At 43.8% G+C, this 16,466-nt stretch overlaps 2 protein-coding genes and 1 long non-coding RNA gene across 8 annotated transcripts; 2 read left to right on the forward strand and 1 right to left on the reverse strand.

The window, feature by feature from the left end:
* Positions 1 to 1,099: 1,099 nt before the first annotated feature.
* LOC122172061 (probable 2-ketogluconate reductase) lies at positions 1,100 to 6,482 on the forward strand. Its single transcript, XM_042840082.1, is given in 7 exon segments — positions 1,100 to 1,575; positions 1,920 to 2,304; positions 3,591 to 3,717; positions 3,719 to 3,754; positions 5,005 to 5,183; positions 5,375 to 5,471; positions 6,302 to 6,482. Coding segments are annotated over 6 exon segments (981 nt in total). The 5' UTR covers positions 1,100 to 1,575; the 3' UTR covers positions 6,459 to 6,482.
* A 2,518-nt stretch (positions 6,483 to 9,000) lies between these two features.
* On the reverse strand, positions 9,001 to 14,020 carry LOC122154994. Of its 3 annotated transcripts, none has more exons than XR_006167081.1 (4): positions 12,233 to 14,020; positions 11,636 to 11,815; positions 10,422 to 10,477; positions 9,001 to 10,183 (listed from the first exon to the last, which is right to left on the reverse strand). It is a non-coding gene; the product is annotated as an uncharacterized LOC122154994 (long non-coding RNA). The 3 variants fall into 3 exon arrangements; XR_006167080.1 differs by having other exon boundaries at positions 12,173 to 14,017; XR_006167079.1 differs by lacking the exon at positions 12,233 to 14,020 and adding an exon at positions 11,965 to 12,038.
* On the forward strand, positions 12,065 to 16,439 carry LOC122154993 (probable 2-ketogluconate reductase). 4 transcript variants are annotated; one of them, XM_042808651.1, is made up of 6 exons: positions 12,065 to 12,126; positions 12,718 to 13,102; positions 14,032 to 14,203; positions 15,199 to 15,377; positions 15,667 to 15,763; positions 16,096 to 16,439. In XM_042808651.1, the coding sequence occupies exons 2-6, from the start codon at positions 12,721 to 12,723 to the stop codon at positions 16,247 to 16,249; spliced, it is 984 nt and encodes a 327-aa protein (XP_042664585.1). In that variant the 5' UTR covers positions 12,065 to 12,126; positions 12,718 to 12,720; the 3' UTR covers positions 16,250 to 16,439. The 4 variants fall into 4 exon arrangements, with proteins under 4 accessions (XP_042664585.1, XP_042664587.1, XP_042664586.1 ...); XM_042808653.1 differs by lacking the exon at positions 12,065 to 12,126 and adding an exon at positions 12,235 to 12,330; XM_042808652.1 differs by lacking the exon at positions 12,065 to 12,126 and adding an exon at positions 12,343 to 12,366.
* The last annotated feature ends 27 nt before the right edge of the window (positions 16,440 to 16,466 follow it).

Raw genomic sequence — 16,466 nt, forward strand, 5'->3', positions numbered from 1 at the left:
GTGCTTCTGGCAGGGTTTTGGTCCGACTCCTCATGGCTGTGGGGCAAAAAGAAAAGAACATCAAATAGCTGAGACCTTACAGTGACGTGCACAGCTCTCAAGGAGTAACTGCTTTCTGCAAACCACCTGTCAGGTTTTACCTCTGTTTTTAGCTGCTTGCACTCTCCAGAAAGTTAGCAATCTGAAGTACCCCAGATCCCTAAATGGAAATCAAACTGATAATGCAGTAATAAAAACTGATACATTTTTGAGAGTTGTGCTAGATTAACCCTCTGATCAGATCAATAATGCTTTTGAATTTAGCGTTATATTATATATATTTTACTTAGTCCAGCTACTGCAGAACACGTTTTGTGTTTTTCAATTGCAGGATGATCTACAGACCCTCGTTGGATGCACCTTTCTCAGAGGGGTTCAAACATTTTTGCACACGTGTTGACAGAGCTTATCAGTAGAGCTCTAGGCTAGGTTTGAATGGAAAACTGGCTAAAACCAATCTGACCCGATGTAAGACAGGGGACAGCACACCAACATTTTAGAGAGTGCATGCTAATGAGACCCTTGAGCATTCTCCATGATGTTCTGAGTGTAATGAAGCACATTTGAAATATTTGTACACCAATGTAAACAGCATGAGGAACAAGCAAGAGGAGCTAGATGTCTGTGCACAGAACCAGAGACATATCATCCTTGGTATAACTAAAACCTGCTTGGAAGTGTTTTGTGACTGGCGTGTCACAATGGACTGACATTTCCAGGCTCTTCAGTAGGCTTTTTCTTATGGTTTTGGGTTTTCTTTTTGTTTGTTTGTTTTTTTGCTTTTTGAGCAAACATTAAAAATAGGGGGGGTGGGGGGAGAAGAAAAACAAACAGTACAATATTTGTCACCTTTATAAAATCGTGAAGACTTTCCCTTATTCTGGAATACAGTCTGGCTTCTTGAAGGCGTGGTAAAATGAACATTTAGCACAGTAACTGTAGACAAAGAGCCAGATATTCACAAGCAAATAGTGAAAACACTACTAACAAGACAGCAGTCTGCACTGCTGTAGGGAATTCCTGTATTTTCAGTCCTCCAACAGCACCCTGCTCTCTCCTCACCCCCAGCTCTTTACAAGATTCCCATTGAAAACCAAAGGTAACTATTAAATGTCTTTTTTTTTTTTTTAACAGCTGTCTATTGACAGATTTCCTGGAAACCAAAAACAAGTGGTCAGTGAGTTCTGGAGAAAAATAATGTAATCCTTTTTTAACTTGAGTGCTGGAGTCCTTATTTAAAAACACACATCTAAGCAACTGCAGTTAAAAAGTCACTAGTATCATCTCAGGACAGGAGGCTGGAGAGATAAAGAATGGAAAAATTAACCTGTATCACAAAGTTCATGGTGAACCCGTGCAATTTACTTGCAGGAGTTCTATTTGTTCCAGCGCTTTTCTAAAATTCTTAGACACAGTAAATGGTGATTTTGGGACAGGACAGAAGATTTATACACCAGAGCATTTATGGCCTGAAACTCAGTTATTAATGAGAAATTACTGCATGTTATACGCCTGGTGACAGTGACCTTACAGCCTGTGAGGGACAGAACTTGTTCATACTTCCTTATATGAAGACTAGGGTGTTTGTTTTTGTTGTTTCTTTATTTTGTATGTTTGTTTTGCCTCATTGTTGTTGGGTTTGGGGTTACTCTTTTTGTTTGCTTGCTTGTTTTTAGTTTGTTTTCATATAAAATGATAATGTGCTTAAAAGAGCTGCTTTCTTGTCCTAAATTGTTTGCCCCCCTGCCTAAATATACAGTTCATTAGCTCTCTTGTCATAGTTGTCATGAACAAGAGCATGAAAGTGATGATTCTTTAAAATATTTGGAAAAAAATATTTGTATTTCTTTTGATGCTGCCTCTCTTTCTTCTTTGTGCAGATGATGGAGGGAGAAGAGCTGCCTGGGCTTCTGGTGAATGAAATTGGAGGAATGCATGGGATACTGCATGACCATGTGGAGTTTCTGAAGAAGCACTTCTGCCTCATCACTATGAAGGAATTTCTTGAAAACAAAAAGAATATGAGAAAAAAGGTCCAAGCGATCTATTTGTGGTGGCACAAACCAGCCATTGACAAAGACCTCCTCCAGAGCCTGCCCAACTTGAAAGTGATTGCAAATTCAGGAGTAGGGATGGATCATCTGGATCTGAAACTTGTGGCTGGCTTTGGTGTGAAAATGGCTAATGCTCCACGTGCTGTTTCCAGTAGCACAGCAGATACTGGGATGGCTTTGCTGCTGGCATCTGCTAGAAGACTGGTAGAAGGTAATCTCTGATTCTTCCATTGTGTATCTTCTGGAAATGATACAACTTATGTGCCACTAGTTTGACTTTTCTGAAGATATCCATAGTGCAACAAAATGTGAATAGCTTACTGTGTTGGGCTGGAAAATTGAAGATTTTGTACTTTGATATATTCTATATATATTCAATATACAAATTGCTACAGCTTACAGAAACGCTCCTATTTCAACCAGGTATAAATAAAATCATAAGAGTTTGTTTTTCACAGTTCACCAGCATGGGTGGCAAATACTTGAGCAACACCTTATATTCAAATAAAACACTGCTTTATGGACAGAGCTTGGTCTTAGAAGCTGGAACTGAGGAATTTAAGGTGCATCAGCAATCATCAAAGCAGGTTGCTCTAGTGTCTGTTAGCAGCACCCCTTCTAATTTCTTCCAAAATTCTCAATTTTTTTCTTGCTGATTCCCCAGATTAACCCATCCTTGTCTTGATTAGAATGTCTCCAGCTTCAGGACAAGATTATTCAGGTTCATCCTATAAAATTTCCTTGCCGTTGATTTGCTACCTGTACCAGCGGAGTCATAGAAACTCAAAGGGGAGAAATTACCCTGTGGGGCCATTTCCGATAGCTGTCCTCTGGCATGACCTGAGGCATTTTTTGTTACTTTCACAATATTCTGCTTGTGCTTAACAAGAGCTGGCCATGTCGGAAGACACAAACATCAGAAGCCTCTCTCCTTGCTAGCTGGCTAATAATCTCTGTCTCGCTGTGCATACAAGTTTATTTTCTGTTTGTGTGGCTACCCCAAAGTTGGCAGGTTTAACAGATAAGCAATTAAACAATCGAGCAGTGATTTTTAAAGAAGTCACGCTTCCTTTTCAAAGAAGAGTGGCAGAGATGAACAGGAAACCTGTCTTTATTCTAAATAGCAACACCAACATCTAGTGGTATTCTAAATGTGGTTTTTCCAACCTCTACAATGTCCCTGGCAGTAATGGTTTTGATTACTGATGAAGAGGAGATCAGTATTCTTACGAGTCTCATTTGTTATAATGATTTTTAGGGAGATTTATTAAAATGCTTTTCATGGGACGGTAAGAGCAAATGGGGAATGTCACACATGGCAGGGAAATATGCTGTGTTAGGAAATCGCCCAGGATACTGCAGAAAGGGCTGCTGTTCAGAGCTGTGTGTTTGCACTTGTGAAATGCGCTGCAGCCGCACTTTGAGCGTGGATTCTTTGGCCACGTTCACCTGTGCTGGACCTCATTCACTCATCATCCTGGATATTTATTTTTGCAGGCTATCACGTTGCCGTTTCCCCAGGTGTGGAGTATTGTGAAGTTGATTTTCTTGGAGTTGAAGTTACTGGAGCTACTCTGGGGATCGTTGGCATGGGCAGCATTGGGTATAAGATTGCTCTGAGAGCCAGAGATGAAGATTTTGTACCACAACAGAACACGGAGGTAAAGACCCGAATTGCAGCAGAAACTGCCTTTCATATAGTCAGTATTTCCTTTCCAAGAAATTATGTAATTATGTCAGGAGTACAGAGAGAAATGTTCAAAAAATACTAGACCAATCCCTCCTTCTGCAGGATTTAGAAAGAAGTCCTTCAGACTTCCTTCATAAACCACAGAGAAAAGAAAATAAAGCACAATTTTTATTTATTTACTTATTTACTTACTTATGTATTTGTTTGCTGGTCTTCACTGTCTCCCTCTGTTTAGCATTTCTTAGTCTTCAATGTATATCTAAGAGTGCCGTCGTGAAACAGCAAGGCACATGGCAACAGAAGTGAAAAAAATGGGTTGTTTTAAAGTCCATTTACATTTCTGCCTTGTGTGCTGAAGCAAAACGCGCTCTGCATGTTGCTGAACTGGCTGTAATTCCAGCCTGTTCCTTACTCAGTCACTGTCTGTCGACCTCGACACTGAACAAAGCCAACAAAATGCATGCATTAGAGACACTTGGTCCAAAGTGCCACTGAGCTTATCTGCCTAGTGTGATTTCTTTCTTTATTTCTAGTGTAGAGATAATTCCAAGTCATTCTCTTGCAACCAAGAGCAAAACATTTCAAACATATTCTCCTATGTTTGCTTCTTTAGTTCTCAGAATCCAGGCAAGAAAACAGAAATGGCAGCTATCCTGTTTTACTGTGAAAAATTCAAACTAGAAATCTCACTTTAATTTGTTATCTTTTGGTGTAGCTACATGCTTTATTACTTAGAGAGTCCCAAGAACCCACGCTTAGAAAGTCCTGGAGTGGCCAGGAACCATCCTAAATTACCAAAGAACTGCCTTGCTGATTCCATTCATTGCAAGTGACGAGTTTGCTGGATGCTATCAACGGGATGAGCATTCTCAGAGGTCCCAGGGATGAATTCTGGCAAATCTGAATACTCCAATTTGAGTGACTGTTGTATCCTGTGAGGTGCACCTTTCCCACAGAGATCCTGCAGAATGGGCCGTGTCCACTCCTGTGCTTAGCTGCAGTCCACTTGCAGACTTTGAAGTAAGTCAGCGAACCTGCACTGCAGACGCTGAGAGGCAGGCAGGGCTTGCTGCCTTCCAGAGGCACTAAACACATGCTACTCTGCCACCTGTTGGCTGCATTAATGGCAGACCTGCGTTTGTGCACCAGTGGCATCGTGGTAGACAATATTTGCACGACCGGTGCTCTGAAATGCTGTGTGATCCTTTGTTTCCCCATCAGGAAAGAGCAGGAAGAACAAGCTGTTGGTGCCACTTACTGTGAGAAGATGGATGATTTGCTCTGCCAGGCAGATTTTGTGATGGTGGTGGTGAGCCTGACACCTCAGACACACAAGCTGATTGGGAAAAGAGAGATGGAACTGATGAAACCCACAGCTACTCTCGTTAACATCAGCCGAGGTAGCATTTGGAAAATGTGTAGTATTTGCTGGCCTGACTACCAAATACAAGCCAGCTCATTCTGTGGAGCTGTGCACGTGCTGAAAACGAGCAGGCGTGGCAAAAATTCCTCACTCCCCCTTTGCACCCTCTTTCCTGTCTGAGACCATTACCTGCAAATAGCGCTCAGCGTTGCTGTTATTCCAACCCAGGTGCAGTGGTGGACCAAGAGGCACTGGTGGGAGCTCTGCGCACTGGTGCTATCAGGGCTGCAGCTTTGGATGTCACCGACCCGGAGCCGCTGCCCAGGTCACCATCTCATTTCTTCTCATTCCTCAGAAACACTGCATGAGGCTGGCAGGCAGGGGTCACGGAGATGCATCTCCTTCTGCTCCTGGGCTGCACATTTGTGTGAAATTGCTGTGCATAAGGGATGCGGCCCAGATGTTGGAAGTGATAACAGGCTGAAGGGAAGTGGGGGTAGCAGGAAACAGCACGGGGGAGCTTGTGCATTAGGGGAGTATTAGACCACAGAATCACCCACTGAAGATACACGTGTGCTTCACTCCCTGTTTTATCTAAAGGTGCAACATACTGAATGTGCGGAAGCTGGTTGAATCAGCCCTCCTTAGACATGCTGTACTGTCCCAAATTTTCCCTCTGCACAGGCTTGTTTCTCCAGTACAGAGCTGAAGTACTGCACACCTCCTGGGCCCAGAGGCTACAGGCACATTTGCCAGAATGGTTCCTTGGGGAGACAACTGAAGTGGCTGGCTTTTGGGGTTTGGGGACCTAGGAGCCCAGGACATTGCTGCCCATTTCCTGAGTTGCATAACTACAGCTCAGAGCATTGTGTAGCGTTAATATGCTGAGAGTGCTCTGTTCTGATGTAGTGCAAATTGCTGCTCGTGGCAAAAAATGTGTTTCTGGGCTTGGGCAAAAGAGCACAGTGTAAATACTTAACACATCCTTTTAACACCCAGAATCATCTGAACACAGGTGATTAAAGTCTACAGACGTCAGTGGGATTGTAAAGTTATATTATCTTTATAGTTAAATACAGTGTGAAAGCCTAAACGAGACTCTTCATTTGGATAAATGACAGTTATGTTTTAACTTTCTCTTTTTTCCTCTTCCAGAGATCATCCATTACTAAAATTGAAGAATGTAATTATAACACCTCACCTTGGCATTAAAACAGACAAGGCCACCCGCATGATAACAGAGGAAGCAGTTGAAAACATACTAGCAGCTCTTACTGGTCTTCCCATGCCTAGTGAAGTGCTGCCTAGCTGAAGAGCAAAAGGAGCTCTAAATATCTTTCTTCTTTTCCCAATCAGCTCTAAATGCTTTTATTCTTTTTTTTTTTTTTTCCTTTTTTCTTTTCTTTTCTTTTTTTTTTTCCCCATTAAGAGACACCTGTTCAGAATGGGCAGGGAGAGCTCTGGCCGAGTCTCACATGTAATGAGGCCTTCACAGTTTTAATTCCCTTGTGGAGGAACAAACTGCTCCTCACTTTCAGCTATGGATAAATGCACGCAGGCTTTAAAAGGCTCTGGGAGAAATAACTTCTGATTGCCTACTTATTTGCAGCTTTGGAAAGGCTCCTTAGAAATGATGTTTTAATTTGCCTATTGTGAGAGAAACAGAATCACAGAATCACAGAATCACAGAATCACCCGGGTTGGAAGGGACCTCAAGGATCATGTAGTTCCAACCCCCCTACCTAGCAGGGCCACCAAACACACACATTCAGATCAGGTTGCCCAGGACCCTGTCCAACCTGGCCTTAAACACATCCAAGGACGGGGCATCCACAACCTCCCTGGGCAGCCCGTTCCAGGGCCTAACCACTCTCCTTGTATAGAACTTCCCCCTAACATCCAACCTAAATCTTCCCTCCTTCAACTTCGATCCATTTCCCCTAGTCCTGCTGTTGTCAGCCCTTTTGAAGAGTTTACTCCCCTCCTGGGTGTAGGTTCCCTTCAGGTATTGATAGGCTGCAATGAGGTCACCCCGCAGCCTTCTCTTCTCCAGGCTGAACAAGACCAACTCCCTCAGCCTGTCCTCATAGGGGAGGTGCTCCAGCCCCCTGATCATCTTAGTCGCCCTCCTCTGGACCCTTTCCAAAATCTCAATGTCTTTCTTGTACTGAGGGCTCCACACCTGGACACAGTACTCCAGATGGGGCCTCACAAGAGCCGAGTAGAGAGGGACAATCACCTCCCTGTCCCTGCTGACCACCCCTCTCCTGATGGAGCCCAGGATCCCATTTGCCTTTCGAGCTGCCAGAGCGCACTGCTGGCTCATGTTCAGTCTCTCGTCCATCAGGACCCCCAGGTCCTTCTCTGCCGAGCTGCTCTCAAGGACCGCTCCTCCCAGCCTGTACGGGTGCCTGGGGTTCCTCAGAAATAAGGGAAAAGCAGAGGAAACAGGACTTCACAAGTTTTAACAGATCACTTTAGAGTTATTTTTATTTTTATGTAGTTATATTTTATTAACAACATGTTCAAAAGTGAGCTTTCCTGGGTGACAGATCCTTTCTACCTACCAATCATTTTAAGGGTGCTACCAGATAGTCATGAGACAAGAGAAAATGTCTCAGCATTCTGTATTATTCTTAGAAAACTTTGGAAATAGAATGCCTGACTAAAGGAAAGAGGTAATACAAAGGGGAAAATAGCAATTTTACATCAGTACTTTAAAAAACGTATAGGAGTCCTAAAGAACATATCTGCTTAGATTACATAGCTCCCCTCATTCATATTAGATATCAAAGCAAACAGTGCAAGCTGCCTACTAGAAATATTAGTGACACTCTATGTGGAAGTCTCCTTTTAAAGTAGCACCTGAGACCTGAAATGCTGAGACAAAAATTAGTGTTCAGAAACATGCTCAGTATCATTTATTCAAAGCAGAAGATCTGAGTTGACAGTTTGTAGTTGCAAACAACAGCACTAATGAAAAATAGTCTCCAAGATGGACGTGCTGCCATGTTTGGAATACCAAACTTACTCGAAGTCTACCTTGAATATTTTCAACTTAGCACAAAATGTTTGCAAGAATGCTTGTCAGACTCAGCACCGCTCTGTAACTCAGAAGGAACGTGAAAAATAGTTGTGAAAAAGCAAACACCATTGAAGCCCAAGTCAGTAGGATTTCCTTCTGCAGGAATATCTATATTTGAAGCAAGGTACAACAGTGAGCACCAGTACTACAAAGATTAGAAACAGCAACTTGACAAACTGTTTTTAAGGCTGCAATTATCATAGTAAGAAACCATGGCTTTACCAAACTAGAAACAGCATCTCTAATGCAATCAATTATTTCGATTTCTGCATTTTTTAATTCATTTAATTTAATTAATTCAATTTCTCTGAACAGAAGAATGTTCATCCACCTCACTAAAACTTACGTACACTCTGTTGTCTTAAAATACAAACTTCCAGTGCACAACTCCAAGTGGCACTGCCATGAATGCTATCATGTAGTGAGGTTTTATGATCAGTGTGATTATTCATCAGTACCATTCATAGCAAAATTGCCCATAGGCACAGCTCGGATTCTGTCTGCAGTCTCATAAACCTTTATAAATCTTTACAGAGTCATTTCCACCTCCTGTTTCTTAGAGCAGCTTGTCACTATTTCATTAGGTTTTTATTACTATTTCATTAGGTTGGCCCATCATGTCAGAGGCAGATGTTGGTGGGATGGGAGTAGAGGCTGAACCTTCCTGCCAACATTCCATAATATTTTGTTGCCACATGACAGATGGCAGCAGAGGCGCAGTCTGACAAAATGCTGTCTGACATGAAGTGTGTGTGAAGCAAAGGTGAGGAACTGAATTTCTCCATGCAGAAAAAATGGCAGTCATCAATGCTTGTTTAATGTTTATGGAGACCAAACAGTGAATGTTAGCATACCTAGGTTTTGGAACCTGTGTATAACAACTCTAGTGGCTCGGGGAAACAAATTACTGTAGCTTTTAAGGAGCAGCATTTTTGCTTACAAGAATTTTAGGACTGTCCCATGTTCCTTCTACAAAAGACCTCCTGTTCCCTGAGGTACAGGCACCCACTATGTGTTTGATCTCACCAGCATTATCCTGACAAATGTAAGTCTATCCTTTCATAATAAAAGGCTAAGTGACAAATTGCAAAGCTGAAAACAAAGCCACCGGTATCTACAGGAACAGATGAAAAAAAAATACCATGTATTAGATTAATATCCACAAACTAGAGAAAAGAGTTTGCGCCTACAAACTTCTCCAGATTGAAACAGAAGCAGCAAACAGGACATCATTTCACGAGCACCCAAAAGAACAGAATGCACTTGTCATTTGCTTGCTTTTACTTCCACTGCTGCAGATATTTAGGAGTCTGAGCTGATCTTCTAGAGAAGTGCTCCTTGCCAGTGCAGCGCTTCAGACGGAGTGCTGGGCAGCTGTCAGCTTGGAAGGATGGGTTTGATTCCAATACAACACCTAACTACTTGACATCGCCTTACAAACTGGGAGTCATGACCTGAAGTACAGCTTCCTAACAGTGTCTTCAGGAAGCAAGTGCCTCTTATCTTCAAATTCCATAAGAAATATTCCTCCATTTCCTACCTTTCCTCAATCTAAATACGTATTGAATAGCATCAAATTAACTTACATACAGTTAAGGTCATCTTTCCATGCTGTTTCCCTCCTCTTATTCTACTTAGATTGTACTTGGAAGACATAATACCTTCAGTTTTAAACTCTCTAAAAGAAGAATAAAAAACTGCAGCAGACACTGTAATGCAAAATGTGACATTTGTTCTGTTAGTGCAGGTCTGTTTGGACAGGCACACTGTATGACGTAGCACAGACTGCTGCTACAACAGTCTAATGAGATGCAGGCCTTACCTGAAGCAAGCAGGCAGGTTAGTGGTGGTGCTTCATGATGGCTTCCAATCAAATGCACATCAAATGCATCAAATGTTCTTGTGGCATAATCTGTGAGTGAGAGGTAGTTGCTTCCTTGGGTTGGCCTTGCCTGAAAAGCAAAACCATGAGAATACAGACCTCCTGGTTGTGTTTGGTTGTTGTGTGTGTGTGTGTGTGTTTAATGTATTTATGCATCCTGCTCACATATAACACTACTTTAAACACAGAAGGATCATATACCCCCATCCAATTTCATGCTTAAACCAGGTTAAACATCCCATCTAGGAAATGGATTACGTTGTGCACAAGTTGTGCACTTAGGTTGATGCAATACTTCAAAACCTTACCTTAAGAAACAATCATTATGCAAGCACCTTGTCGACACTGCAGACGTCGGCCAGTCCTGCAGTAGTACACAGAGACCAATGGCAATATGTAACAATTAATGAAACTAGGAGTTAAGTTGTGCAATACTTCTTTCTTTGTAGTCATAGAAACTACGAATTTCAGAGAGCTTTGTCATAATGCCAGTATAATAGATCTCTCTCAGCAATAATAAAATATTAGCATGTAGCAATACTTCCTTTTCCAATGCAAGGTACCTAAAATATTGCAGTGGACTCGTGCAGCACTCACCTGCAACAACGTGCACATATCTCAAGCTGCTGTTTGCCCGCTGCCCATGCAAAGCTATTTGTGACATTCTGGCAGTTCAAACAGCTCTTCAGGCATTCAGAGTGTGAGTGGCTTCCTGACCCCTTCTGTCACATATTTTGCTCTGTTTAATACCAGCTCCTAAACAAACTTGAAAATTTGCTGAAGTGACACAAAGCAACTTGGAATCTGTCTGCTTCTCTCCCCATGTAGCCACATAACCAAGCTCATTTTCTTGATAATTGATGTATGTGTCCTCGATTCTTACCAAGAAGAACAGTGCTTTGAATATTTGATCGCCTATTCTTTGTCTAAAGGTATCTTCTGTTAATCCAAATTTATTGATTTGATGCACAGGTGGGATAACTATTGCACTGATCTTTGGAAGGTTTTTGTTTGCTGCTGGATTTGTTGACCTTCAGTACTAAAAGTCGGTAGAAAATTAGTTGTAGAATGTCTCATCTTCTACTTCACATCGACCCTTTAATCTCAGGCACTGTTACATAAGCAGTAAGTTAAAAGATCACCCATTACATCTTATCAGCAAACTCACAAGAGGTTGATGTGAAACACGAAACGTGTAAGCACTAAATGTTTATTGCTTTCTCATAAAGAAAGGTCAAAAACTGAACTCGTACCAGGAATCCAGTTACTGCTTTAACTCCGTCTAGCTAGCTCATGGCTTTTTGGTTTAAAGCCTAACCTTGAGAATTTGAAACTCACGTCAATAAATGATACCCAAAAGTCACCAACAAGATAAAAAGTTATGGTTATGTATCACTTTGCATTACAACTGTCTATTACACTTCATTTTGTCTTAGTTACTTTAGAGAGGATCTCATGTTGAACTTGATGGCCTGAATGTTCAGCATACCAAAATGTGTTTGGTAGAACTCAGGAGACAGACCTGTATGCAATTGTGCAACTGCAAAGTGCTGCAGAGCTCAGGACAGTGTAGTAGTTCACAAGTGCTGGTCCCTTCTCGGCTCGGAAGGAAAAGAGGTCCCTGGCCTCAGGCGGGGTTTTCTGGCTCTCGGCTGCTCCTACCGCACAGGTCAGAGCCTTCCTGGAGTGCCTCGCTCACCATCTACACAGCAAGAGGAACCGCCTCAGAATCACAGAAGGGACCTCAGGGATCATCAAGCTCCAAAATCCGAGCTGCTCTGAAGGTCTCAGTGCACAGAATCAGCTCACACCTTACCATACGTACCCAGCTAAAACGACTCGTTAACCCACCTTATCCCTTTTCCCACGCAGACAAGCTGCGGTCCCCCCGACGCCGGCACCTTTTCCAGGAGCGGCTCCTCCCCCCTCTCCTCTTTCTCCCGCCCCTCCTCCCCCCTCGCTTCCTCCCCTCCCAGCCCGTGCTGCCGGCCCGTGTTGGCGAGCGGCGCGCAGGTGAGCGGCGCAGGGGGCCCGGCTCCGTCAGCTCGTGCGCCCGCACCGAGAGCCGGGCGGCTCGCTCCCGCCGGGAGGAGGCGGGCTGTCTCTCAGGCGCGCTCACGTCTCCGGTCCCGTCCGCAAGCGCCTTCTGAGAGGACTTTTGGCGTGTCCCAGCCCGCCCTGGGTCTGCCGAGCCGTGCTGCGGTGGCGGGGGATCCGGTGGGGGACGGGACGTTGCGTTGCGTTGCAGGGAAGGTGCGTGCTTGTTTCGAGCAGCCGGGGCGAGAGAGCGGTACTGCTTTGCGGCGGTCCTGGGGCGGGCACTGCTGCTTGTTGTTAGCCAGCAAAGCAGGCTTGCCAGCTGCTGTTGGCGGCGTGTGACGCTGAACTTTTCTGTAGCTCTGGTGCCAGGACTGTGCTTGCGAATCACAGTCGCATCCTTCTGAAGACGGGTTGGTGAACTCGCGTGTTCCACTCACGAGAGCAAACATCTTTGACCAGATCGATCCTCAAGTGAGAAAAGAGCATGCAACCGAGCCGATCAGTTCCTGTTTTCAAAAAACCTGCAGCGGGAGATGTCATTTTGGTTTCTCATTGCTTTTGCAGGACATGGAGGGTCAGGAGCTGCCCTGTGTGCTAATTGACTGCATCGGAGGGAAGCATGGGGTATACGAAGACCATGCTGAATTTCTAAAGGAACGTTTCTGTCTCATCACCATGAAAGAATATCTTGAAAACAAGAGCTTTCTTGGCAAAAAGATCAGAGCTATTTATATGTGGTATCACAAACCGGTTATTAATGAGGAGCTGCTGCAGAGCCTGCCTAACCTGAAGATAGTTGCAAGCTCTGGAGCAGGAGTAGATCACTTGGATCTGAATCTCCTCTCCAGCTATGGTGTGAAAGTGTCTAACACTCCATCAATTGTTTCCACTGACACTGCAGACTTGGGGATGGCTTTGATGCTGGCATCTTCCAGGAGACTTGTGGAAGGTAATAACTGAAAGGCTTTCTGACTTTTCAAAGCTGGCTCTTCAAAGCACGCAATTAGAAAGCGTGTGCTGATGCAAAGGTGGGCTTAGGAGCAGAAGTACTGGAAGAAAAACAGGGATGAGGAAAAGGATAACTCTGTCATGCTGGTAGTAGTAACTTGCATGTAGTGCATTCAGTTTCCCACCAGATGTATTAGTAAGGTAGGTACATTTCTTCTTCCAGACAGCCCTAAAGTCTTGAGGGTTCTTCTTCGTAGCCACTCATTCTGCTTGTCCAGTGCAGTCTTGCTTTTCAAGTTCTAATAAAGAGATGTTGGCAAGAAGCCCTAAAGCCTGTCTTTGCCTAGCTGACATAAATTTGAGTTGCTGTGAACAAACTGTTAAGACTTTTTTCATCAACTTTTAAGAAATCCTGTCCATCCTTTCCTGTGTTTCTGTTCTCTGCCAGTTGTGTTCTACCCGCAAGAAGGCAGGGAAACACACTTTGGCCTTACTGAAAGTCTTGATGATGCTACAACCTAACCTGTGTTACATCAGATGCACCATTCAGCAAACACAGCACAGGTGCCATCTGTAGCACTGTCACATTAGTCCTGCTGGTGAATCCCATGAGTAGGAAGCTGTGTTGCAGAGTTGCATTTTAGTGGGGCAATAATTCATTTGCACTGCAGACAGAAAAAGACAACGAGCAGCTCTGCTGAGGTTGCTTCTTTGCCCTTGTCTCCTATTCCAAAGAGGGTCTGGATATGCTTATATCCTAAGAAAGAAATCAGTGTAAGAAATTGGGTTGCTAGTGCATCACTATTCAGATCTCGTCCAGAAATACAACAGCTTTTTACTGTTCCTTCTGTGTTGTTCTATGACAGAAAGTAACCAGATGCCAGGAATCGTTTAATTCTTGATGTGACTTTTTCTTTTTTTCCTTCCAAGGCTATCAAATGGCAATATCCCCTGACACTGAATATTTCCCTGCCAACTGGCTGGGTGCTGAGGTTTCTGGAGCTACTCTAGGCATCGTTGGAATGGGCGCCATTGGCTACAAAGTGGCTGAGAGAGCCAAAGCCTTTGAGATGAAAATTTTATACCACAACAGGAAACAGAGGTAAAACTGGTCACAGCTGCAAAGAAAGTCTGCTTTGCCATTGTAGCTCTCTCACAACTCTCCCTTTAAGTGGCAAAATATGTGAGCTGGCTTCAGGATTGTCATCGGTTTCATGATTTGTATGAAAACCAAGTCAGAAAGGAACAGAACTGATCAATCTCACTGATCTCCCTGTGAACCTCTCTATAATGTTGGTGACCTCACAGTAGATTGAGGAGTGGAGAAAACAGTCTAAGGTGACGTTACTGCTGTGACTTACACACAGCAGCAGTGCAGGCAGAAACACCTCCTCCTTTTAGAACTAGCTGCTCCTAAGGAGAGTCAGTCTCGGCAGCCCTTCTGACTGTCCTCAGACAGAAGCACACGTATCATTCTGTGCACCTGGCTCTCAGGGACCCATCCCACGTGCTGTGCATCTTTCACATCTGTGGGAAGCCAATGTGAACAGCACAGTGCACAGCCCAGACTGTCCTGATGGGACGAACATGCTGGCAGACCTTGCAGTGTATGCTTCCAGTGAGACAGTACTGATTCACGGAGCAGGCAGGCTTCTGTTGTCATCTGTTTCTGAGGATTTATCCTCTGCTCTGTCTCCTCTGTTTCCTCAGCAATTTTTGAGTTATTATTCACAAGGAAGGGAATTTGTGTCAAACATCAGTTTTGCATTTGGGTTGGAAAAGAATCTCTGTTACATCCAAAAGCTGTGACACAGATGCATTTATCTTTTTATTTACTCAGTGCATTTATATGCACTTCTCACTTTCTTGTCGTGGGTGTAGTAGTGCACATTTTTGCATAGTAGGGCTGATACTATGAGAAGCAGAGCTTAGCGCTTCTCTTCATTTAGTTTCAGTCGTATTATTAACTAGCTGCTTCTCACTAAAGAGCAAAGGAAAAAAAAAAGTCGTTTTTCTAACTCTGATTTAAACTTTTTCTGCAAACTCTTGGTTACGACTAGAGTTCTCTCCCCCTTCCCTATTTCCCTGCCCCCCAAGAAACAAGGAAGAAGAACGTGCTGTTGGAGCTACCTACTGTAAGAAGATAGATGACTTGCTCCAGCAGGCAGATTTTGTGATGCTGGCTGTGAAACTGACACCTCAGACACACAAACTGATTGGGAAGAGGGAGCTACAGCTGATGAAACCCACAGCCATTCTCATTAATATCAGCAGAGGTAAGGCGCAAGATAAATAAAACTGCATTATGGTTCCCTGGCAGTTATTAATCTCATTTTATATAAGTAGTCCTGGGAAACTCAGCTCTAATAAAGTGTCTTTTACTCTGAAGTTGAATCCTGACTGTCCAGCTCTCATGTGCATAACCAAGCTTCCTCTTCCTGGTTCACCACCCCCTGCTGCTGCTTCTGCTTTGTGAACATTACTAGCCCTACAAGTTGTAAAAGATGATATTGTGTGGCAATATGAAAATAAGAGTTGTTTTTTTTTCTTTTTTCTGTCACCCAGGTCTGGTTGTTGATCAGGATGCTTTGGTGGAGGCCCTCCAAAACAAAGTTATTAAGGCAGCTGCTCTGGATGTGACCTATCCTGAACCTTTGCCAAGGTTGGATATATATTTAAGTTAAATAGAAGTGAGTGCATGTGCTGCAAAACAGGATAAAGCTGGTAGAAACTGTGTGATTTTGTTTCTAGCCCTGCTGAAGTGATGTCCCCAATCCTTTTGCAGCAGCAAAGCAAAATCCACGCTGACTCACTAGGAGAATTTGTTGCATAAAAAGCTGCAAGGCAGACTTCATTTTCAAGCCTTGAGTATGCTTGGGTCATAGCGTCATTTCTGTTTGTAATTACTATTTTAAGCGTTTCCCTGGTCCTTCAGGCGCCGAAGAAACCTGCTGTGCGAGTGACTCTCACCTCAGCACTTCTTTTCGTCCCCAGGGATCACCCTCTGTTACAGATGAAGGATGTTCTCGTAACTCCTCACATCGGAAGCGCCACCGTCAAGACGCGCCACCTGATGAAGGAAAACATGACGGAAAGCATAGAGGCGGGGCTCGCGGGTCTTCCCATCCCTAATGAAGTACTGCTGTGAAGCGACTTGCATTTCACCTTAACGCCGCTGGCGGTTACCGAGAGCGAGGAAACGAGGCTGAGAACCTTTCCCTGCAATTCACGGGGGTACGCGACACAGATACGATGTGGAAGCGCAACTTTAACTGATGCTCCTCACTTGTGGTGTAAATGCTTTTAGTTAAATACAAAAGCTGCCTCTGTGTGGAAAAGCTGCCGCGTCTTGTCATTTGCGTCAC

Source organism: Centrocercus urophasianus, unplaced genomic scaffold (assembly GCF_019232065.1).
Source record: "Centrocercus urophasianus isolate 14NV4802_14NV808 unplaced genomic scaffold, USGS_Curo_1.0 seq_11, whole genome shotgun sequence".
NCBI lineage: Eukaryota > Metazoa > Chordata > Aves > Galliformes > Phasianidae > Centrocercus > Centrocercus urophasianus.